The sequence below is a fragment of the Cimex lectularius genome, unplaced genomic scaffold, assembly GCF_000648675.2.
Source record: "Cimex lectularius strain Harlan isolate CLEC.00 unplaced genomic scaffold, Clec_2.1 scaffold194, whole genome shotgun sequence".
NCBI lineage: Eukaryota > Metazoa > Arthropoda > Insecta > Hemiptera > Cimicidae > Cimex > Cimex lectularius.
Window position 1 is genome coordinate 11,071 of NW_019392734.1, and position 25,673 is coordinate 36,743.

At 34.8% G+C, this 25,673-nt stretch overlaps 2 protein-coding genes across 2 annotated transcripts; both read left to right on the plus strand.

Annotated features, from left to right (window-relative positions):
• LOC106661233 lies at positions 1-1,727 on the plus strand. Its single transcript, XM_014384501.2, has 3 exons — positions 1-110; positions 705-847; positions 1,422-1,727. The coding sequence occupies exons 1-3, from the start codon at positions 99-101 to the stop codon at positions 1,627-1,629; spliced, it is 363 nt and encodes a 120-aa protein (XP_014239987.1). The 5' UTR covers positions 1-98; the 3' UTR covers positions 1,630-1,727.
• Positions 1,728-6,082: 4,355 nt separating this feature from the next.
• LOC106661126 (4-coumarate--CoA ligase-like) lies at positions 6,083-25,566 on the plus strand. Its single transcript, XM_014384338.1, has 9 exons — positions 6,083-6,225; positions 20,752-21,034; positions 21,550-21,760; positions 21,822-22,184; positions 22,251-22,405; positions 22,468-22,642; positions 22,702-22,874; positions 22,950-23,105; positions 25,070-25,566. The coding sequence occupies exons 2-9, from the start codon at positions 20,756-20,758 to the stop codon at positions 25,349-25,351; spliced, it is 1,794 nt and encodes a 597-aa protein (XP_014239824.1). The 5' UTR covers positions 6,083-6,225; positions 20,752-20,755; the 3' UTR covers positions 25,352-25,566.
• Positions 25,567-25,673: the final 107 nt, after the last annotated feature.

Sequence of the window (25,673 nt, forward strand, 5' to 3'; positions counted from 1 at the left end):
ACATCCTTCGGTGAAGGGTTAGGTGGGAGTGCTTGCATATAACACCTACCCCCCACCCAGGATTATTACATTCGGTGCTTGACCAGGACATCAGAAGAATGAAGCTCCTCGTAAGTAGATACGGTTAAATAAACAAAAGTCAGACTTTGTTTTTTGAAATTATTTGCAATTTATATATCAATACACGAAAATAACATAAATGTTTCAATTTTGTACCCAAAAGGGTAAGGTTGGAACGCTTGTATACAACCTTCACCCACTACTCAGGACGACATTCAGTTTCTTGACACGACAGAATAAAACTGAAGACGCTAGTAATGTCGAATAGATTAGAATTTCACAAATTAATATGAACTTCTTATTAAATTCCGTTTTCATTTTTCGGTTTCTGTAATTGTTTCATTTTATGAACACAAAACTCAATCAGCCAATTGATCTAATATAATTAAATTTTTCAATATACACACATAAAATTTGTAACAATTTGTGAAACTTCTTTTTGGGATTCATATTGTTTGTTCTTTTGTCCTTGGTATTGGATAGCTCAATCAATAGTGTTTATCCAATAAAAATGAAAATGAATAAAAAACTTTTATTGATCTTTATCCTCTTTTCTGACCTCGTTATCAACGAAATTTGAGAAAACAAGACTAAAGGATCGGAAAAGGATACTAAAGGAAAGAGTATTAATCTAATTTTTTCAGGCTTTGGTCTTGATTGCAATTATTCTAAGTGAAGCTCATTCGGCTCCTCCAGTCGGAGAGATAGACAACAAACTGGGAAACGCAGGATCGAGAATTGTGTACTACCACAACGAAAACAGAGGCGCCGATGGCTACGATTTTTCGTAAGTTTCTGCAGCAAAGTTTTATAGGCGTGAATAATCCCGGTTAAGTCCCTCCAAATTACCTTCCTGGTTGCATTTACATCTTTTATAAATAATATAGAGGGATGCTTTCTTTCTAAAACACATTATCTCTTTAAGTCCGACCTAAGGTGTTTCATGTCCCAAGTACGGCCACAATGCGCTCCTGCCAAAACATTTGTGACACATTTTTTTCGGAATTTTAACTTCTCTTTAAATGCAGCTGTTAAATTAATTGTATTTCATATTCATAAGCAGGACTTCCAAAACCGGATTCACCAGGAGATTCGGCTCGTTACTGAGGAGACACGAGGACATGTTGCAACTTATTTTCCACAAGCACATCGCCATTTGTGCAATCTTTTGACATTTCGTCCTTATAATCTAATAGTGCAATAATAAAAAAATACGACAAAATAATTATGAAGGAAAATATACTCAAATATGTTATGAGATGAGAAAGGTTAAGTGCCAGAAAAATAAATGTGTAAACGACATTGAGCTCATGATCACACGTCTCATTCGTTGCTTTTAATAATCTAAAATTGTGTTTCAGGTATGAAACTGATGATGGAACGAAACGAAGGGAAAAAGGAGAGTTCGTAAATGGCGTATGGACTGTGACGGGTGTCTTCGAGTGGCGATCTCCTGATGGAATGACACACAAGATGATGTTCAAAGCTGACGATACCGGTTATTCCAAAATGTTACTTATTACGAAATCCTCCTTCAGCGCAGGAGCTTTGGCCTCTTTAACAGGATAGCGCAAACCTTAATACCTCGTTTTTCATTTACTTCAGTTTTTATTTTTTCGGATCTATCTATCTCTCAATTTCTTTATCTCTCCCTCTTTTTCTCTTTTTCTGTCTCTTTTTCATTAATTTTTTTCTCTTTCTCACCTCCCTCGCTCTCACTCACTCTCTCTCCTTCTCTTTCCCTCCCTCTCTCTCTCTCTCTCTCTCTCCCTCCTCCCATTTTCAATTTATCTACCTTCTTCCTCCACCTGTCTGTCTATACACCAATATATCTCGCTCTCCCTTTCTTTCTTTCTTCTTCTGCCTTTCTTTCTCTCTTTTGCTCTTCTCACTCTCCCTCTATCCGTCTCTTTTTCTTTCATGTCTTCTCTTTCCCCCCACCATATTTCTTGTTTTTTATGTATTTTTCCCTCTCATTCTTTATCCCTTTCTTGCCTCTCTCGCTCACTCCCTCTCCATCTAACCATCCATCTATCTATATTATCTACCTGTCTATCGCTGAAAATATGCGCGATTGGGAAAAAAATATGTGAAAAAATGTTCAAAAGTGTAACTTTACACAAGACTGCTGAGTTGTTTTCAACGTAGTAAAAATAAATTGGCAATTTATATTCTAAATTTGTCAGAGCTCAGATGATAAAACCTTCCCTGAACCTACTATAATTTTTGTAAAGTAAGATTTTCAATATTTCATTTCTTCCTTTTACTGTTATGCGTGTAATTAATTTTACAAATACATGTAGGATGTGACAAAATGAATTTATACAAATACTAGAAATTTTAGATTAAAAAAAATGAATTTATACAATGCAAAAAAAATTTAGATAAAAAAAATGAATTTATACGATGCTAGAAAATTTTAGATTCAAAAAAATGAATTTATACATGTATATATTACACGTATTTATACACGTACGATATCTCACTGGCACTATCAACATGACAGACAAGAATGACACTTCTACTCGGACAACGAACACTTTGAGTGAGTACAAATACTTTGTTTGAATCTAAAATTGTCTAGCATTGTATAAATTCATTTTTTTTAATCTAAAATTTCTAGTATTGTATAAATTCATTTTTTTATCTAAATTTTTTTTTGCATTGTATAAATTCATTTTTTTTAATCTAAAATTTCTAGTATTGTATAAATTCATTTTGTCACATCTTACATGTATTTGTAAAATTTAAACAATGTTTATAAAACCCAGGCCCTGAAGATGTTCTCAATAAAGATCGAAACGTTGGCACGATAAAGAAAATGTTTTTCTAAAATTTACGTCACACCAGACCGCATCTCACGATCTCGGAATAATCTGATGATCTAGTTAAAATACTTCAGCACCGATCATATTTATGCGCTCTCTCTTGGTAATGCAAGGAACTACGCCCATGAGGATTAAAGATAATCTAAAATTAAATAACTGTTAAACATGCTTATGCAGAGTGAGGATCAGATAAATGATCATCGAATGATGAAAACGTGCCTGGCTGTTGTCATATATTATAACATCTTCAGATCTAAATAAAAAAAGTTAATTTATTTAATAGATAGCTCGAATGAATACTTGTTTGCAGATACAAATTAAGATGACGAATGGTTATAGTCAAGAATAAAATTTACAAAAGTTGAAGTTAGCAAGCATTCATTGCAGGCACCAAAATGGGAAAATAAATATTTTGAATACAAAAGTTTGTGGGCATTACAAGAGGTGGTTTTTATGTATGAGTCAAGATTTACCAAACGGTTTAGACAAACAGTGGCCACAATTTCTATATCTGAAAACAAATATATAAGCCGTGTATATAACGCTTTAAAGGGGGTATCGGTGGCCGCAACTCAACATAAACGTACCCTAAGTTTATGTTGGAGCTGCGAGATAAACGATTAGGGCGGTCAGCGAACTAGCGAAGCAAGGAAAACAATTTTTATATGTATATAAAATAAAAATGTAGATTTGAGACTAACCATCGTCTAATTGTCATAGTGTTTTCTACCAATGAATTGTCAGTAATTTTTATTTTTCCTTTCTAACATAGATGACGATGTTTTGACGCAAATCTTACGTAATGTAATTGATTCATTAAATAGTATCGTCTAGTATCTAGTATCTAACAGCTTTAAAATGAGATCAAAACAACCCCGATATGTCAAATAAGATACAAGATATTTAACTGTAAATGTGAAAGGGCACTCAAGGGATCCTGGCATCAAACGTTTGATCAAGTAAATACATTAGCTTATGAAATTTTCAAAATTGAAGGTTTGATCTTTTATTAAAATTATAGGTTTATTAAGGTCAGTTTTTCTTATGTTTCTATTTCAATTTCTACAATACCAAATATCGATGATTTTAGTTTTTATTATTTCTATTATAATAAACTATATTCTATTATCTAAACTAATTTATTAGTTTCAGGTAAGTTCAAAGATTAAAAAATCAGAAAAATGTTCGCCTTTCGCTTTTTTCGACAATTACAAAAATGATAATTCTGAAACGATTGCACTGATCTACAGGAAACTTTATACGGGGAACTACAGCTAAGGGCACAAATTTGAATGTAAATAAATTAGAACCGAAGAAATAAAATAAAACTTTCATTTAATTTAATATATGCTTGGCATACGATGAAACAAGATATATTCGGCTTTCCAAAAGTTGTTTTTTTTTTTTTTTTTTTTTTTTTTTTTTTTTTTTTTTTTTTTTTTTTTTTTTTTTTTTTTTGGGTTGGCAACAGCATAGGTTATATGAACCCTCGGAGGCAAAAGGAGGGAAAACTCATAAGGTGGGGTTGAGATGGGGAGTTGATGTCCGAGTGGATCGAGGTCACGATAGCTCAGGTGGTAGGGCAGCGGCGTATCTAGCCGAAGATCGTGGGTTCGAATCCCGCTCGTGCCATTGACTTTTTTCATCTCAACTAAAAACCTTAATTAATTGTAATGTATTAATTGGTCAAACGGACCACGAAATTAGTGAATGTAAGTTGTTATAACGTTGAATTTGGATAAACTCCAGAGCATTTTAAAACTTTTAAGTGGAAAACCCAAATTCGGAGAAAGAAAATTTCCCTGGCAATTCCAGCTCAAAATTGTCCATTTTTTTCATTTTAGACTGCGTATCCTCGCTGGAATGGTCTGTACGACGCGTTTTGGCTATACACTTTCAGTGCTGGCTCTACATGATTTCTGTCGCACTGTGGATGCGTGTGTCGGAGTTTCTCTGTCGGTGAATTTTGTGGATAAGTTTGGGGTTTTTGTTCCAGTCTTGGCGATCTCCAGTCCCTTATATTTTATCGTGATGAAAATTCGTATGTAAGGACTTTAAAACGAATCTGAATTATTTATTCGAAAATTCTTTTTGACCTACTTTATTGTAAGTGTCTTGAGGTTTTTTTATATTTTTGTTAACCCGATTATTATTTTCTTATCCTACTTAAGAGAATAAATCGACTAATCTATTAAAACCTAAAGACTACAATTCAAAAAATACACGCATAAAGGCAGTAAACATAATAACAAGGGAATAAGCCCCTCCATTCACCTAATAAATAACATTCACACTACCCCAGAGTACTCGATATTTCTCCTCGGTGTAGCAAGGGATAAGCCCCTCCACTCACGCTAATAAATTACATTCTCACTACCCAGAAGACTTTTTATTATTCGGGAAAATTGGGCATAAGCCCCTCCATTCACCTAATAAATTACATTCACACTACCCCAGAGTACTCGATATTTCTCCTCGGTGTAGCAAGGGATAAGCCCCTCCATTCACGCCAATAAATTACATTCATACATTAAAAACTATATTATCTCATCGTGATAATATTGTTGTTATTCTAATTTATAGGTTGTTATGCTAATTTATTTTTTATATTGACCCACTCTATTGTACAGACGGAGAGAACCAAAAACACACTTTTCTTAAAAAAGCAATCTTTATTTCTTAAAAATCGATTATCTCATCGTGATAATATTGTTGCTGTTATTATAATCTATAGATTGTTATGTTAATTTATTTTTTAGCTTGACCCATTCTATTGTACAGACGGGGACAACCAAAAACACAGTTTTCATAAAAAAAAGTAGTCTTTATTTTTTTAAACAATATCGAAACAATTTCATGAAACTGGGCATACATAACAGCTGAAGAGGGGGAACGTGCCCCGAAATCGATTTTTAAAAAATAAAGACTACTTTCGTGAAAAATATGTTTTTGGTTTGGAATAGAATAGGTGAAAATAAAAAATAAATTCACACTACCAGAGTGCTCGATATTCCAAGACGTAAGACTTTACAACTTTTTCTAATTCACTTGGTGTTCTCTAGCCAATATCTCGTATTGGGCGACCTATGCATAGATAGAGCTTATACTGTTAGTGCTATTTCCGTATCAAAATGTTTGTTTCTCCCTTCTCCCACTACGAAACCAGCTCCCACCCAGCACGGCACGTTATCTGAAGGCCACTAACAAATAAGACTTGACTGACAGAACTGTTGTCATGGTCCACAGTACGTGATTATCTGTGTATGTCTCACAAGGCCATCGCCTCATCGCCAGTGGGCTGGATTTTGTACCAATTTGTGAGGACGAAGAAGTAGAGGTGAGGCTTATTACTTTCATACCCTGCCCCCCTTTTCTGTACTTACACTAAAACAAAACACCTCCATTCTCTTTAACAAAACAGTTCTTGCTCACGATTTGTTGTTTGCGTTGAAAACAACAAACTATGAGTAAGCACTATTTTTTTTTTTAAGAGATTAAACTACTCACACCAACTTTACAATTTCTAAAACACATCTATCGTCGAAATGATTAAATCTTTATTTCCCAACGAATAAAACAATTATTTGAATTAATTGCTTCTTATTTATAAACTAGGGGGGGGACGTCGAGAGAAATTAATTGAGATTGATTGTGTTTTTGTTTTAACAATCTTTTCAATTTCAACAATCTGTGATTATTATGTAATTGGCGCATGAATTTCTTTAATTAAAAAAATGTTCGTTCTTTTAAAGAATTTGTTGCAATTATAAATATATTTTACATAATTCACTTCTGGATACTGCATAGATTAATATATTTCTTATTTATTATGTTTTTTAAAGTAAATATTATTTTTTAATTAATTTGATTTTCAATTTCAACAATCTGTGATTATTATATAATTGACACATGAATTTCTTTAATTAAAAAAATGTTCGTTCTTTTAAAGAATTTGTTGCAATTATAAATATATTTTACATAATTCACTTCTGGATACTGCATAGATTAATATATTTCTTATTTATTATGTTTTTTAAAGTAAATATTATTTTTTAATTAATTTGATTTTCAATTTCAACAATCTGTGATTATTATATAATTGACACATGAATTTCTTTAATTAAAAAAATGTTCGTTCTTTTAAAGAATTTGTTGCAATTATAAATATATTTTACATAATTCACTTCTGGATACTGCATAGATTAATATATTTCTTATTTATTATGTTTTTTAAAGTAAATATTATTTTTTAATTAATTTGATTTTCAATTTCAACAATCTGTGATTATTATATAATTGACACATGAATTTCTTTAATTTAAAAAAATGTTCGTTCTTTTAAAGAATTTGTTGCAATTATAAATATATTTTACATAATTCACTCCTGAACACTGCATAAATTAATATTTTTCTTATTTATTTTGGTTTTTAAAGTAAATATTATTTTTAATTAATTTGATGGTCGGTTTGGCCCCTGGACAAGGGCGAAATTGTAAAAGTCGTTTTTAAGTTGTACTTGTAATTTTGTATATTTTCTTAAAATATGAAAATATTACTCCACATATTAATTTACTGTATTTTTATATATTATTCATTTTTTAATTAGAATTTGATTTATTATAAATTGATTAATGTGTATTTTTATATTTATTTTACGGGTGATTGAAACGCTTCAAGCTTTTAGTAATTATGATTATTTTATCGTTTTAATAAACAATAAATTATATTTGTTTAAATTTATTCGTAAAACATTTTTGCATTGCATATAAATATTTGTATTTTTTTTTTAATTTGTAGTACATTACAACTACCTCCAAGTAGGTAATAGATAACAATGAGCAAAAAATACATATACACAAAATTAAAAACAAATTTAAAAATTACATGAGTGTCTATTTTAATTGACGTATGATATTTTAATGACACATGGAATGGTCAAGCATTAAAGAAAGAATTCAATTAATTAAAGTTTTAGGTTGAGATAAAAAAGTCAGTGTCACGAGCTGGATTCGAACCCACGATTTTCGGCTTGATACGCCGCTACTCTACCACTTGAGCTAACGTGACTTCGATCCCCTCGGGCACCAACTTCCCACCTCAAAGTCACTATAGCTCCCGTCTCAAGGGATCGAAGTCACGATAGCTCAAGTGGTAGAGTAGGGACGTATCAAGCCGAAGTTCGTGGGTTCGAATCCCGCTCGTGACACTGACTTTTTTATCTCAACATAAAACTTTAATCAGTTGAATTGTATTAATTGGTCATGCGGACCACGAAAAATAGTGGAATTAAAGGTAGAGGTAATAAAACAAATGCCGGTCGAAGTAAAAAAATCTAATAAATTTACATCGTGGGAAAATACGGGACCCAGGCCACAAGGGCTTGAATGTTTATTATTGCTCGAAAATACAAGTTAAACGATCTGTTTGTTTTTTCTATGATTTATTAAGATGCTAGTCGTTTTAAATGTGTGTATAATTTCTATATTTATGCAACTATAACCTAGGAGGGGAAAGTTTTCGTTCTTTCAGCATCTTTTATTGATGACCATTCCTTTTCCCTCTCTTCAAAACATTGGGATCTGCATCTATACTCACGTGTCTCTTTGGAACCAGACAAAATTCTATTTCCACTCGGTTTGTCGCCATACCCGTTACCATAGTTTTCCACATCCATTTCTTCATGCTACGTTAACATTCCACCTCTCACAAGTCCTCCTGTGAAAATACTAATAAATAATAAAATACTGCGATTTCTGTACTCTCAATATTTTTTTGAATTATTAATCACACTGTAATTTTTGTATGAGGTACAATTTACATGAGGTCTGGCCTTTCATAGATTTTTGTCTTTGCATATCGACGTTTCTGCATACAGCAAGTATCAAAATCAAAAGAACAATTCCTCTGATTGCTGGTTATTACTAAAACCAACAACTTAAATAACTGAAAATACTTATAAGTAAATAATCGAAACAACAAGAATTTAAGCGTGGAATTGATAACTGCACTAAAGAATATCAAAATCCTCTGGAACTAAAAAATTAAATCAGCATTACATTCGCTAAAAATAAAAGAAAGATTATGCTATCTTTACTTAACCATACAATTATATTTGCAATTACATATATAGGATCCATGTTATTACTTACCTGCTACATACAAGTTCATTTGAGTTAATTCATTGATCGAATGATCTTGATTTTAATGCTTCCCTAAAAAAATTACATACGTTACTGATCCTTTTTAGGCATGAGAACTTTACAAAGTTTCATAGCTGATCTTCTAAGGATACTAAATTGGAAGTAATGGCTTAAGTAATGATCTCTTGTTCCTATATATATTGGATATTTTAGAAAGATATGCAATAAATTTTCGTTTTCATACAACACACATGCTACAATGTTGGTATTTATTGCCTCTGTATTTCCAATTATAAAAAAACCTCATGTCGCCATCTCTGTAAAATCATAATTGCGTGATTTGTTTTCGTATCCCAATATAGTTTGTCATATAAAATTCTTCTCCACGAAATGAACAAATTTGTCGATAGCGGGAGTTATGAGATGAAATCATTCTTCTTTGGATGCCAGGTGATACAATATCATCCATCGGTCTGTCTTGTTTACGCTTTCATTCTTTAATCGTGAAGGACCATTGAAATCAAGAAAATCATAACCCACCAACCTGAGAGCTTTATGCAATTGAGAAACCAATCTCTTGAGGTATCAGTCTTTCTTAGGTTTTTGAAGTGCTGTACATTAAAATGGTAGCTTTTTCTGATGAAGCACTTCAGTGGCAATGACAGAATCGATTCCACCATGCAATGATCGATTCTAGTGCCATAAGTCCAGTAGATTTAAAATTAATTTCAACCCTGATATAGTGGCTGGGGGAGTTATAGGTAGGTGAAAAATGTTTTTAAAAAATTTCAATTCAACTTTGGATGTCTAGAATTATATTAAGAATTGTTAATGACTTTAGCACTTTTTAGAAGGTTGTTGATAAACTACGTCAAGTAGCCATTAATGTGAGCCTACTACCTAATTATTCTCAATTCTTACCTAATTTATATTGTTCTAAGTTCCATTTTGATAATGGTAGTCTGATTGCTCAACCGAGCAATTAAATGAAGCCTGATGATTCGTGCAATCAATGTGTTTAGAGCGTCGAATGGGTGGAATCATTGTATCGGTTGTGGTAGGTTTTTTATATATCTTCAAAACTAAGACTTGGTTAGATGTTTATAGATTAAAATAAAGGAAATTGACAGTACAATTTTCTTCAATTTCGAAAATAATTTTATTTCATTATGTCTGGAGTTCAGGAAAATTGTTCATAAAACACCCCGCCACAGAACTGGGAGAGTGGTGAATCCCACATGTTATAAAATTTTAGCATTAAATTTAATGATTATTTGCACATCGTGAGGTGCGGTCTGGTGTGACGCAGGTTTTAGAAAAACATTTTCTTTATCGTGCCAACGTTTCGATCTTTATTGAGATCATCTTCAGGGCTCAAAGTGTTTGTTTTCCGTGTAGATGTGTCATCCTTATGTGTCGTGTTGAGAAGACATCTACACGGAAAACAAACACTTTGAGCCCTGAAGATGATCTCAATAAAGATCGAAACGTTGGCATGATAAAGAAAATGTTTTTCTAAAACCCACTTCACACCAGACCGCACCTCACTATCTCCAAATAATCATTGGCTAACGGTCACTAAACACCACACATTAAATTTAATCTAACCATAAAAGATAACTCATTTCTTTCATTGCACATTAAATTTTTTGAATTTTTATTTGGTGGATTGACAGCCTCTACCCTCTGTCATTATTTTCTCTAATCCACATCATCTTTCTCCTTTTTCATATAATTGTCATTGTACAGACCCGAGTTTTAACATGATCTGCAGTAGGAAGTGGTATTTGATGCAAATAAACAGGGGGGAGTATTTTCTTTTGAGGACACATTCTCAAGCAGTTCCTAGATCAAAATCCATTCACATTCTCATTCGTCCTTAAATAAAATCTTTCCTATTTACATGTTATGTTAGGGTTGGAGTACTCAATATTCCTCTACCGCTCTTTACACCTACTATAAACTAACCTAATTGAGGGTCGATGAGTACTCAATTTCCTGTCATCGGTCCTCTCACAATTCATGTTAATAAATACATTCACACTCAGCACATGCTGTGGATACGAAACTATTAGTACTGTTACAATAAAACAACACTGTTTCCTCAAAATCGGATCAGGAGACTTGCTGCCATCGGGCTCAAGCACAATTCTCATATCGGGTGGCATACCTGTGCATTTTCTATGTGAATCCAAGAAATTGCACCCATTAATCAGGAGGTACACATCAATCAACCTTCCTCTGAATTCCGGACGCATACGGGGGCTTATAAGTATTGTTGTGTTTATTGTAGGATAACGTAAAACTGATAAATAAGGACTTATTATATTTTTCTCCTTTTATGAATTCATTTAATTAATAATAAATAATCAATCAGGTTAAGGGATTTTTATAATTAGTTTTATCTAGTGGGAAGATTTTTTTTTATTTTATAACCAATATGGTTCTATTTTAATAAAGAGAAATTTAATTTATGAACAATTTGAAGCGGATTTGTTTTATTTCTGTTTTTCTGTCGATTTGTTTTATAACTTAACAAATAAATTGGGTAACTATTTCGATTATTTATTGCAAATAAAAACGTATAACTGTCAATTTTTAAGGGGAATAATCATTGTTTAATATTTATATTGTTACATAACTGCCCTTTGATATTTACAAGGACATTAGTCTGATTTTATTCATTGATATTTTTTGTCCGTTTTGATTTTTGACCTATTGACGAATAGGTTAAAAGACAACAGCGTTGTCTTTTATTAGGTCAATTGAATATTACATCTGTAAATAAGGGAAGAAGTTTGGCAAAATTGGTTAAGCCCTAGGAATGGATTAAAAATAAGGAATAAATGAAGGACAAGGATTTTTGGTTGAACAAATAACCCCACTCAGCATCATTTTCTATGACTGATAAAAAGCCGGTTTTTCTTTTAATTGTAATTGATAAATACGCTTTTTATGTCAGTTATCGCGCTTGATTAATAGAACGCGATAAAAAAAATAGAACTGAACTATGAAACTCATACGGAAGTTCTATTCGATCAACAGTCTGGGATAAATAGATAAATTTTCCATGTTTTCTTTGTAAGTGGAGAAACCAATTAGGGCAAAACATTAGATTGCAGAAACGTGGCCTCAAATAAACAGCTCATTTTTGGGACCAAAACACGTCATGAGAACCTTGTTTTTTATGTGTGGTTTTCAATGACCGTTAGCCAATGATTATTTGAAGATCGTGAGATGCGGTCTGGTGTGACGTAGGTTTTAGAAAAACATTTTCTTTATCATGCCAACGTTTCGAACTTTATTAAGATCATCTTCAGGGAACATGAAGGGGGTCACAGAAAATGTTTTTCTTGAACCTACGTCACACCAGACCGCATTTCTTGATCTTCAAATAATCTTGTTTTTTGTTTTTTTTCCCCATTTGGTGTCGTCGAGATTTCTTCGCCTTAAATTTTCGTCTGTCGTACTGATCTCTTCTAATGGATTTTCTGGAAGATTTTCCTACCTTTTATGAAATAGAGAATTCTTATTTATGATATCAATATCTGCTTTTTCCTAGCTATTGTAGGACAGATGCATATAATATGTTCTCCCATTTCTTTCTCTTCTAGACATAATCGTCTTTGGTTTTCTGGTGGTAGTTCATTTTTTTCAGGATTGTTTTTCAGTCTTCCGCTTGGTTTTCGCTACCAGCAATTTTTATATACTTCTTGTCCTTGTATTAGTCGGCCGTTGGATAATCAATTACTAATTTTAAATTTATGTTGAGGTGAGCGGCCCCAGAAGAAAAGTCCAAATGCTTCGTTCAAAACATTTATTGACAACGTTGCGGACGTCTCACGTCCTTCATCAGAAACATGTTGTTTTTTTGTGTCGATTGACCTCCCAAAATATCTAAAACGAAAAACAATAAATTGCTGATGGTCTGGGACGCCGGAAAGGGTGTTACTGACACAAAGAACAATGATTATGTACCTGATGAAGGACGTGAGACGTCCGAAACGTTGTCAATAAATGTTTTGAACGAAGCATTTGGACTTTTCTTCTGGGGCCGCTCACCTCAACATAAATTTAAAATTAGTAATTTATATACTTCAGTTACCACAGACTCCAGTTCTTTTTTAATGTGGTTATAGTTTATGCCACAAAATGTATTTGGGCCTATGCGTTGATCGGAAGCTTCCTTTTTAGCTAAGAAGTCCGATGCCTCGTTGCCTGCAATTCCCTTACGACTCGGGACTCACTTTAGCATTAAATCATTTGAAAATCCCAGTTTTGTTAGGCAATTCCAGACTAGTTTTGAGTTGATCTCCTAGGCTCGTAGAGCCCGTTACTGCCTGTCTATCAGACATTGTTATTATTGTTGCACCATTGAGATGTTTGTTATTGACCTTATGTGCACATGTTTCAATGTCATGAGGTGACACATGATTCCATGAAGTTGTGGTGGATTCCAGTGTTAATAATGATAGCCCAGGGCCACCGCACACTGCAGACGTTTAGTCAGATGTGGTTGGTGTAATAAGTGGTTGTTCATTAAGCATTGGGTCTTATGGGAATACATAATACATAGACAACCAACTTTGGTCGACCAATACTACTCGACTAACAATTGGATATACTACCCGATTGCCTTCCAACTAAATATTTGACCGTCTGCTTATTCAGGCTTCAATCGCGGGCGCACGTTGCTGACTACCCAATTGATATGAAATTAGCTTGTTATGTGATGATGATGATGATGATGATACCTTACAAAAAATACAAGACATTTACAGTTTTTTATTTTTATTGATTATTATTGATGCAGCTTTTTCTCTCTTGATGACCAAAGTTTCCCTTCCTTCAACGGCGACCTATAAATAGTACAATTGACCCTTCTTTATTTCCTTGCCTCGAAAATGTATAAATCTTAAGATAGATAGCACTTTGCGTAGTCCCTGTTAACTTATTATTTCAGGAGTCAAATTCGCCTTTCAGAAGAGGCTGTACCATTTCCGGTTAAAGCTTTGCATTCTCAAAGGACGTCCTCCGATGACTCTTCTTCTTCATGACATAGCCCGCAGGTTTCTATCTCTGTTATTCTCATTTTTTGAGGTATAATTAAATGGGCAATGACCACTATGCAAATATAATTTCTGCATATATCCGCGTAAGGGGTTTTTAATCTAATATCATAAAAATTTATTTTGGATTCTTTCAAGTTGGGCACAAAGATTCTTATGATAGGGTGACCAGATAGGACTAGAATAATTTAAACGACTATAAATTATGGAGCAAAATAATTTTTTATTGTAAATATGTTTCTAAAGTGTTGACTGTGGTCACAGTTTGTCGTTCCAATGTGTTTCCAAAATAGGATGAATTATCTTTTTTTATAACATCCAAAAAAAATGACATCGCAAGAATTTATGAAAATTAAGTTTAAGTCCATTTTTTGAGCATCATTATTAATTGCTTGACATCGTGGGCCAAAGAACAAGAATTTTATATTTTAAAGGAGAAATTCAGTAACCTTATTAATACAGGTCAGAAATAATAAAGGGCCTAAATGAGAATCCTGCGGCACTCAAGATTTTACCTCGATAAATTTAGACTAAGAATTATTAATTTTTACTTGAAGCTGTCTACCCTGCAAATAACAATGAAACTGGAACAATATAGGTCCATGAAAGCACAGAACATTTAATTTCGATAAAAGCAAATTAAAATTGACACAACCAAATGCCTTACCGATATCCATGTGAATTACATCAACATTGTTGGAAAAAGCATTTGGTATAAAATTTTCAAACAGCAGGAGATTTGAGGTGGTTGATTTGTTAAGTTGAAAACCATTTTGTTCGGGTTTAAAAATTTATTATAGAGAGGGGCAATGATAACATAGACAAGAGATTCGAAAAGTTTAGCAATGGAAAACTAATGGCAAATGGGACGTTAATTAGTAAGTTCAGATAGGCAGCCAGATTTTAGAAGTGGTTTAATGTAACTAAGTTTCCATTTGTCTGGAAAAATACTGGAATTCGAAGATTTGTCAAAAATAAGATGTAAAGGGAAAGCCAACGTCTCGTCATTCTTAAGAAGAACAGAAGGAATTTTGTCTGCACCTATTCAATTAGTTGGCTTCAAAGATTTAATTTTTTAACGACATTAGCCAAGAATAATTGTATTAAGGAAAAATTTGGATCGTTCAAAGATAAACTACTCGAGGTATTAATATTACAAATTGAATAAACATTTGCAAAAAAAATCAGCAAATAGATCAATTGCATTTTCAAAGGTACTAGTTTTATTTAAATAGCAAAAATTGCTAGGAAGCAGGTGAAGATTTCAAATTCTTTGTGTAAGACAAAAATTTTCTAGAATCATTAGAAATAAACCCATTAGTAAATTTAATATATTCACTATGGCATATAGTTTTAGTATTTTTGCACTCAGCTCGCAATCTGGAATACTCATTATTGTCATCAACAAAATTTGTTTCTTTACATTTTCTATGAGCCTTTTTTTTAAATAATTTTAACTCATCATTGAACCATTGTAGATACGAATTATTAGAAATAACAATCTTTTGCGAACATTTATCAATAATCTCAAACAAGAAATCATAAAATGTTTGCACGCAGTTATAAACATGTTTACCTTCAAATAACGCATTCCGATCGACTAGCAAAACACTCATTAAATGTTGAGAAATTTGTAGCTTTCAAATTTAGCAAATGAACGTGTTAATATATTTGAATATCCTCGAACAGTAAAATTCAGTGAGATGGCAGAATTATGTGGATCAACTGGTACTAAACTCTCATGTAATTCTGTTTTGAATCAGTTTTACTTAAAACTAAATCTAAAATACGTTCATTATTATTATTTCATTTACGTTTTAGTTTTCAATTGACCAAGTTACATCTTTCAATTGATAATTCTTTCCATGTAAGGTCTTTGTTGAGATAGAAATGTCAGTGTCACGAGCGGGATTCGAACCCACGACCTTCGGCTAAATACGCCGCTGCTCTACTTCAATGAGCTACCGTGACTTATATCTTCTCGGACACTAACTCTCCATCTCAACCTACAACCGTTCGAACCTTCCTTCTTTTTTGTTTTAACGGTTCGAACAGTCAAGTAGTTTGTAAGACTGTTTACCCGTTGTCTTTTCAGTTTTGTGTATTCCGAGTCAGTCGTTAGTCCATGAAAAGTCCAAGGTAGGTAACGGGAGAACATTTATGTTCAACACTGGAGGACTTTTATGCTTCCAATTGCCTCCTCTCTCTCTCTCTCTCTCTCTCTCTCTCTCTCTCTCTCTCTCTCTCTCTCTCTCACTCACTCATTCCCTCAGTTTAAATAAATCAANCTCTCTCTCTCTCTCTCCCTCTCTCCCTCTCTCCCTCTCACCCTCTCTCCCTCCCTCCTAGAATCACTGTACCAGTGTGAAATTGAACACGTGTAGGAAAATCTGCAGTGCATATTGAAAAAAGAAACGCCGAAGTATGCTTCCTTGAGGAAGAACCGCCCTAATGAGTAAATAAGATGAAAATTCAACCCCGACGGATTCGGCAGAGTCGGTGTGTCAGATTTGTCTTTTGATTGATGAGAAACGGTATTCTTTTGTTTTCAAAGCAATCTGGAGTGCCAAACCCTATCTAAGACTGTTCCAACACACTCAAGCAATGCAATAAAAAAACATTTATTTTTTTTATTATTATTGAGTTTTTCTGAAGTTATCCCTCTTACAAAGTTATCAAAACAAAGGGGAAAAATTGTTTATCTTAAATATCATGATATCAATGCGAAATAAACAGAAACTGTTTACGTAATGAACGGCAGATTTTTTCGTGTGAGCCAAATAAATAAATAAACGCTGTGGAAGTAAACATATTTGAATAATCACATCTTGCCCTACCTAATCAGTTTAAGGCCGGTCTTACAAAAGAAATAAAAATTGAATTTTTCGAGGAAAAGAATAAATAAAAATAATTCGTCATTTTATCCAAACCAGACGTGAATAATGTCAGTTGTTTGCACATTGCGTAACGCACGATTATCGGTTAGAGAAACGATCAATTATTCAATTTTTGTACTTTTTTATTAACCTGGGATCTATTTATATCTAAATTGAGTAAATATAATCTTTCCAGATTAATTCTATACCGAGGGAAAGAAAGGACGGTTTCCAATCTCCGATAAGAAATTGTTGAGATTTTTTTTTTTATGGAAGCTCTGTTTATATTAATTCGTTGGTCATTGCCTCTAATTTAACGGGCAAATAAACAAACTTCAAGCTATCTCTCGAACGAGACATGATATTTGAAATACAAAAATAACCACATGTGTCTTCGTATATCTTAAATGCAACAAACAAAATTGAAAAACGCCCTGGTATTGTCAGAATAGACAGACAAATATAATTTTTTTATTGGCGTGGCACTCGGAGAAAATGATTCAAGACATGTAAAAGTCTCACCCGATTAAGAATAGGCCATGAGAGGTTGACACACGGGCACTTACTTTTGGACCAAAGCCCGCGGATGTAGAGAAAGATAGCTCGATGCCCCCACCTAATTGAAGGGTGCAATTTCTTGGCTCCGTATGAAAAGCGTGTAGGAATGACCCCCGATATGAGAATTGTGCGTGAGCACGGCAGTGGGTGTCTCAGTCTCCTTATCCGATTTTTATATAAAACAGGGTTGTGTATAGTTGTATATATTGAAAATGGCAAAAAGGACGGAAAATTCAAAAGGTGTGGTTGAGATGGGAAGTTGGTGTCCGAGTGGATCGAGGTCACGATAGCTCAAGTGGTAGAGCAGCGGCGTCTCTCGCTCCCGCTACTCAATCCTGCTCGTGCCATTAACTTTTTAATCTCAACTAAAAACCTTAATTAATTGTAAGTTGTGTATAGTAGTGGATGTTTGCCTACAGTGAATGTATTTATTGGCGTGAATATTTAGTGTAAAAGAGACGGATGTCGGAATATTAAGTACTCCATCAACCCTCAATTCGGTTAGCAATATATAATAGGTGAAAAGGGTAAAGGACAAAAATACTCCACATACCTAACTGAATGAATGGTACCCAGGTTTTTAAACACTCGTGAACAACCTCTATGAGGCTGGCATTGTCATCCAGAAATCGAAAATCACTGTCAATAAGATCCCTTGTTTGAGGGATGTATTCATCCAAAATGTTTTGGAGTTAACGGACTGCAGTGAGGTTGCCTTCAACAATTTGGAGTCCAGTTCTTCCTCCAAACTGCACTGAAGGGAGCACGAACTTGAGGCATTGTATGCATCCCCTGTTCTCGGAAGACTCTTCGGCGCCTGCTGTCCAGACAGAAACGCGACTCATCGATAAACATAACAGCATTCCAATTGGTGTTCTCTTCAAGGTAGCTGCATCATATTCTCCTGAGTTTCTGGTAGTGGGCTGTTGCTGCAGGTAAACGGATATACGATGTAAGGCTAACTTCCCACAATCGATTACGTGACCATAAAGGCCTTTCCAAAACATTTAGGATCTGGCGGGCCCTATGGAAAGGGTTCCGTCTTGCAGCAATGACAATATTTCTGTCCTCCCTTAGTGTCGTAATGGCCGAGCATATCATGCATTAACCCGAAGTTGTCCTTAATAAATAGAGCGAATGGGACAGCAGCTTCGAGACGAACTTCCTCAATGTATCTTAGTGCAGACAAAGATCCATTTTGTATCATTTCGGTACGGCATGACCGTTATTCCACTCCATACCATAACTGTCTTTTAAAAGGCCGTGACTCGCGCATGACACATGAAGCAAAGCGTTCTCTATTTCTTCTCCGCACATAGTCATCTGACTGCCTAAAAAAAAAACCGGCACTCATCTGTAAAATTACACCCCCCCCCCCATTGTTTAAGTAACCAAGCGAAACGCTGATTTTCAAATAGTCGCCTTTCTACTCGATGCCTCTTCACTAGTCGAGAACCTTATAGCCAGAGACTAGGCTCTTCTCACGAAGCCTTCTGATGACTGTTTTAGAGCTCACCTTAACATTATGGACCGATTAGAGTTGGCCATCTATCAAGGAAACCGTCGTATAACGCGGCCGACCACTATCTTCTCTTCGTTCTAGACTTCCGGTGGCCCTAAACCGTGAGCATCGTGGAGTAATACAGCACATTTTCTGCAAAGCACTCGCGATAAAAATTCAAAGTCAGCAAATAACGCCATGAACAAGTTCAAAGTAGTTTAAAATTAGCCGGTTAACCAAAAAAAATGTTAGCTTAAGTGGAGAGAAACTTGAAAATAAAATGCTTAGATTACATGCTTACATGCTTAGATTACGAATAGATTACACGACATTTGAAAAATGGCAAAAAGGAGGGAAAATTCGAAAGGTTGGGTTGAGGTGGGAAGTTTGTGACCGAGTGGATCGAAATCACGGTAGCTCAAGTGGTAGAGCAGCGGCGTATATAGTCGAGGGTCGTGGGTTCGAATCCCGCTCGTGACACTGACTTTTTATCTCAACCTATGCCTTATATAAAGATTAATTAATTGAAAAACGTCATTCGGTCAATCGGACCAGGAACTCTAATGAATTTAATGCATAAAATTAAATTTGTTTAATCTAGTCAGGGTAAGCAGGTGGTGGATGTCTCTAAGATACTACAATAGATCTCGGGGTAATTTGTAACGATCACTGCAACTTCTTCGATCATATTGATGCTGCAATCTTCAAGGCTACTACAAAGTTGGATCTTGTTAAAAGAATGGCTCATTTCACGTAAAAGTTTTGTTCCAGTTCTTGTATAGAATTCCTATTGAGTGTGCACAAATTATTTACGGTACCTTTGGTTTGGTTGTGTTGACACATTTAAAAGAGTTTAGAGGAAGTTTAGGTTTCAAAGAGGACATTTTTTATTTTAGAAATTTATGTTGTGTTTGCGTGATACATTTAGGCTCAATACCATTGAACATCGATGTAAAATGGCTTGTGTTACAGATCCGTTTTCCATGATTATAAGGTGAGAGCATCCGGATGACAGGCTCTGGGCGTATTTTATAGTTATGATGATGTTAATCTTGGCTTTTGTTTTAGGTTTTATCTTGTTATTTTTTGGACCTTGGTTTCTTAGATTGTTTTATGTTCCCATATGTTTATTTTAATTAGCATTGACTGGTCCTTCGTGGAAACATTCCTGAACGATTTGAAACAAATTAATAAAAAAATGGGCCAAGAGATTTGATAGATGGAAAAGAAGGCAAAAACTTTGGGTTAGGCCCTTGCTTGCGTACAAGCCTAAGTCCCCCGCCCGGCATACTCTCGCCGCGACTAGGACTTAGCTCTCCTCACTAAGTAGTCAAATTGTCACACAGGACGGAAGTCTTTCATCTTATTTGTTTTTCCTTTACGGTTACCTTTTGTACAAAGTAGTGAAGACTTAGGATACCCATAGAGACTTAAGAAAATATCGCCGGAATCCTCGCGATCTGCTGGAGATTTTTCAGGTCACAGTACAAAATGTGAGTACACTTTTTATCGGGAGTTTTTCGGAAGTTCTCACTTCCAAACTTTTAATTAATTTTTTATTTATATTTTATCATTTTTAAACGGACGTTTTCCTCTTATTTTTCGACGTTTGGCGTAAGAATGAAACCTGTGCCTTATGTTTTATTGTTGGCTGTTAATTTTTTTTGTACTTTTACACTTAATATAAAAATAATACAATACTTTTTCTCGTTTTTTTAGCACAATGTCGGTGTTGAAGGAATGTAGCAGGCTGGCTAGGATAACATCGAGAAGTAGAAGATTTCCTTCGATAATACAACAAACCCGTCCTATTTCCATCGTCAGATCGCATCGCCTTATTTGCAGAAAAATAGCAAACCCTGAAAAACTCCTCGCTGTCAAATATGCCCAATGGAACCCGAATATCGTCAAATCTCCTTTTCCAGACACGCCTTTGCCGAAGACGACGTTTACCGACCATCTTTGGTCGTGGATCGACAGATGGCACAATCATACAGCATTGGTGAGTGAAATTGTGTTTAACTTTAAAGCTTTTTTGTTGGGGGGGAGGGTAATTAATTTTTTGAAGATATAATAGTTGTGCAGCAGTTTTAGTTGGTTCGTTATGGACTTTCAGATACATTTCAGCTTATTGTCATCTTCAGTTCATAAACTTATTTATTACAATAATAAAATAAAAACTTTTGAGGTACGAGGACAAAGTATCTTGTTGTGAAATAAATCCTGAGCTTTTTTCAACAATTTTTGGACTAACAACAGCAGATGGGGATAGGAGTCACGAAGCCATCTCTGTTTCTCCTCTCTGATCCAGCACTATAAGGGACATCAAAAAAAGTGCTTTGGGTTAGTGGGTTAGAATGGTGGGATAGCCTGACGTGGAAAGTGTTCTGAACAGGTCCTCCAATAACGTTAAGGTTTTCGTCAATTCTTAGGTTCTGATGGGTTCGGAAGACAGTGGATTATATTTGAGGATTTGTAATTCAGTTCATTGTTAATTTTGTTATTAACTTATTCCAGGTTTGCGGTGTAACAAGGCGAGAAGTGACGTACAAAGAGTTGAGAAACGAATGCAGAAAGTTTGGAGTAGCCCTTTTAAAAGATCTTGGAGTTAAACCCGGCCAAGTCATAGCAACGATTCTGCCTAATATCATTCAACATCCTCCCGTAATGTTCGGTGCCATCGAAGCTGGTGTTATCGTCACTCCTGTAAATCCAGCTTACAAGGCAGGTCAGTTCTTTTCAACCGGTTAAATTATATTATGAAACTAATCGTTTTGTCTTTGTTTCAGACGAGATCGCTTATCAATTAAAAGACTCGGGGGCAGTCCTCGCGGTAACTTATCCAGACAAACTCGAAACTTTGAAAGAAATCAAAGAGAAGTTCGACTTCCCGGATTTACAAATCGTCCTGACTCCGGGGATGGAAGATCCGTACCCTGAAGGTGTTAAAAGCTACGATGAACTTGTCTCCAACGCGGATCCGGATCTGCTGTACGACCTCAAGCCGAAAAAGTTCTCAGGCGAGGACACAATTGTGATTCCATATTCTAGCGGAACGACGGGTCAACCTAAAGGTGTCTGTTTGTCCAATAACAACATAATTGCAAACCTGGTCGCCATGCACGCAGTGAAAGATATCGAAGTCTCTTCAGGTATAGATTATTTCTAATAAATGACAAAAAATCATTTCCCTTCCATTAAACATTATGCATTTATAGGCAATTTCCAAGAGGTTTTGCCAGTGATACTGCCTATATTTCACATTTACGGATTCGTGATCGTCCTTTGTCAAGCGTTGTCCTTAGGCGCTAAACTAATCATGATGCCAAAATTTGAAGAAACGAAGTTCTTAAACGCGCTTAAAGACTACGGGGTAAATTCCAAATGAATCGCCTTATTTTGAAATTAAAAAATCGTAATTTTGGTTTTTAATAGGCGACGGTACTCTACGTGGCCCCTCCTTTACTCCTTTATATAGGAAACAGCACCAACACGACAACAGATCATCTTAAATCCGTTAGATTAATCATAAATGGGGCCGCTCCTGTCGGAGAATCGGACATCCAGAAGTGTTTGCAAAAGTTTTCTGAAGATGTCTTTTATAAACAAGGTAAAATTAGCCCACTATTGGAAGGAAAATACGTATCATGATTGACCTTTTTTTATTAGGATACGGGCTGACCGAGACTGCCCCTGTTGTCTGTAATATGATCAAGGGAAAAAAGCTGTACGCCTCGGTTGGACCGCCGGTTGCAAACACGTCTGTCAAAATCATGGACATTCAGACAAAACAAGCCCTGGGAAACAACGAAGAAGGAGAAATCTGCGTAAAAGGACCCCAGGTAAATTCTTTGAAAGTAAAGAGTATGCGATAAAGAGTATGCCCACGAATATCAACTTAAAGGTTTAATTTCTAGGTGATGAAAGGATACCTCAACAGGCAGAAAGAAACTGATGAAGTTTTAGACAAAGATGGTTGGCTTCACACAGGTGATGTTGGATATTACGACGAAGAAGGATTCGTCTACATAACAGACAGACTCAAAGAGTTGATCAAAGTCAAAGGATTTCAAGTAAGATAAAGAAGTTTTACAAGTTACTTAGAGTATGTATTAAAATGGAAGTTCTTTGTAGACCTTGTTGTCCATAATTTATTTCATTTTCCTTTCGAAACGAGGAAACTCAAAATGACGATAAATTACCATTGCAAGATTATGCGGTCAAAAACGGGCTTAATTTCGCCTTCATCTGTACTGAAACGCATTGGACTGTACAGAATCATATTTTCTTCTCATTTCTTTCTAATTTTCTAACAATTATTTTATTATCTTGCAAAAAGGTTTTGTGCTATTTTTTTATTGTTTCTTGTTAATGAGACTTCCACACAAATATGTAAAGGGCTACCATATAAGGGCCCTCTTTTAAGTATTACAATAGATCCCAGGTGGACAACTGTATTAGGGATGGATAGGGATGGACCAACTGTATTGGTTGGTTTACCACCTGGTTAACTAACGCCATTTTTACTTACTATAGGGCGCTTATAAATTTAGAATTGGTTTGAGGGAAACTCCGTGGTCCATCCTGGACACGGCCGCTTGTTGTGACCACAATGCCAGAAATAATAGGGTCGAACTGCTAAGATAAAATTAGAAACCGTAACTATAAGGCTCAGCTGGTAAAGTCCCGCCTGTGGGCTAGGATACAGGTCTAATCATGAGAATCCTAGTGGTTTGAAGGAAACTCGAAACTGTGCTACCTGCGGTGAAGCTGAGGACCTGTCCCATATCATAATGGTATGTCCCGACTACGAGGACAAAAGGAAAGCTTTTTTGGAGACATATTCTTTGGAGGGCATTGGTAGAATAGCCCTGACAAAGATCACAAAAAATACACACGAGGCTAATCTCATACAAGAAATTTAGGGGTGATATCTAGGTGCAGATAGAGAAAGAACGATAGAGAAATAATGAGTAGAGAGAAAAAATCAAAAACAAATAAAGTAATACCAAACTCACCCAAGAATAACCAAGCCCAACAAAACATAAACATAGAAACAGACATGTATAAAACATAGAATATAGAAAACATGAGATATAGAAAGATATAGGAAAGAAAGGAGGGAGTGTGAAAGCGACAAATTGGAAGAAGAGTAATAAGCACAGAGACTAAAGGAAAACATCCATTTGTAAAGAAACACTAAAAACGTACCCAAAACTAATCAAACATCAAAACCATAGAGATGTAGAAAGACCGAGAAAAGAAAGGAGATAGTTTGGTAGAAAAAATAAATAGTGAGAGAGAGAAGGGGGGAGAGAGAGAGAGAGAGAGTGATAGGGAGAGAGATAGGGAGCCGAAAGACTGACATAGACATAGAGAAAGAAAGACAGAAAGACAATGAGACAGAGAGAAACAAAAGTCAAATAACACAAATAAAAAAATTACTAATCAATTGACTAATCAAATCCCAAAGCACACTCAAACAGAGATATAGAAATAGAAAAAGGAAGAAATAGAAGGTAGTGAGAGAGATGACGCACACAAAAAAATAAATAAATAAAACGCACAGATACAGAAAACAGAAAAACCACACAAAGAATGAAACACAAAACCATACAAAACATAGGGAGATAATATATAAATGTAGAAAAAGAAAGAGAGAAGATAGAGAAAGAGATATAGTGCGAGAGAGAGAGAGAATGTGAGAGGGAGAGGAAGAGAGAGAGTCCATATAGAAAAAATATAAAAGACAAACGCGCAAAAGTGTAGGAATGATTTAGATCTAAATATTAAAAATTGTATATATTAGGTGATTTTAAATAATATTTCGTCCTCAATCGAACAAGACGTTCTTGGAGGATGAAATTTATGAAATACACTTTTCATTCTCTATCTTTTAATGATCACCAACAGTAACAGTAACCCTCTGTTTTTCTTCCGCTGTAAACTCTTCTATCCAAGATGTCGCGAGTTTTCCACATTATTCAGTTCAAAATCCTAATTTTTTCCAGTGTTCTCATTCGAGTCATATTTCCAGGTCCCTCCTGCAGAACTGGAATCCGTTTTGAGGAGCCATCCCGACGTCGAGGACGCCGGGGTGATCGGCGTTCCCCACGACAAATACGGTGAAACCCCAGTCGGCTTCGTCCAGCTAAAAGCCGGCGGGAAAGCGGACTCAAACGTTTTGAAAAGATTCCTCAAACAAAAACTGGCGAGTTTCAAACAAATTCACAACTTCGTCTTCGTCGACGCTATACCGAAAAGCGCATCCGGTAAAATTTTAAGAAGAGAGCTGAGGTCTCATTACCAAAAGAACTAGACCGATGAGAAATTTATCTCTTGTTTTGACTCATTTTTTACCGAATTTTATACTATAAAATAATCTAAGTTACAATTAAATTTAAAATCAGAAGTAGTTAGTTTAAAAAATTTTAAATATTTTTTCTTATATTTTGTATTATATACCTAATAAGAACATAGTCATGTTATTTGAGACTGCTATTGTATTGCTACAAATAAATAGATACACAGGTTTTTTTAGTTTTATTGTTTCAAATCTATTGAACTGTTCCATGGGAGTGAGACGTGGATAGTAATGAGACAGTTGTTGAGTTTTGGAATCTGCAAGAAAAAAATTGAGG

Coding starts and splice junctions, on each gene's coding strand:
- LOC106661126 (XM_014384338.1), top strand. CDS start 20,756: ATGTCGGTGTTGAAGGAATGTAGCAGGCTGGCTAGGATAACATCGAGA. Junction 21,035..21,549: donor GGCACAATCATACAGCATTG/GTGAGTGAAATT, acceptor AACTTATTCCAG/GTTTGCGGTGTAACAAGGCG. Junction 21,761..21,821: donor AAATCCAGCTTACAAGGCAG/GTCAGTTCTTTT, acceptor TCTTTGTTTCAG/ACGAGATCGCTTATCAATTA.
- LOC106661233 (XM_014384501.2), top strand. Junction 848..1,421: donor GCCGATGGCTACGATTTTTC/GTAAGTTTCTGC, acceptor ATTGTGTTTCAG/GTATGAAACTGATGATGGAA.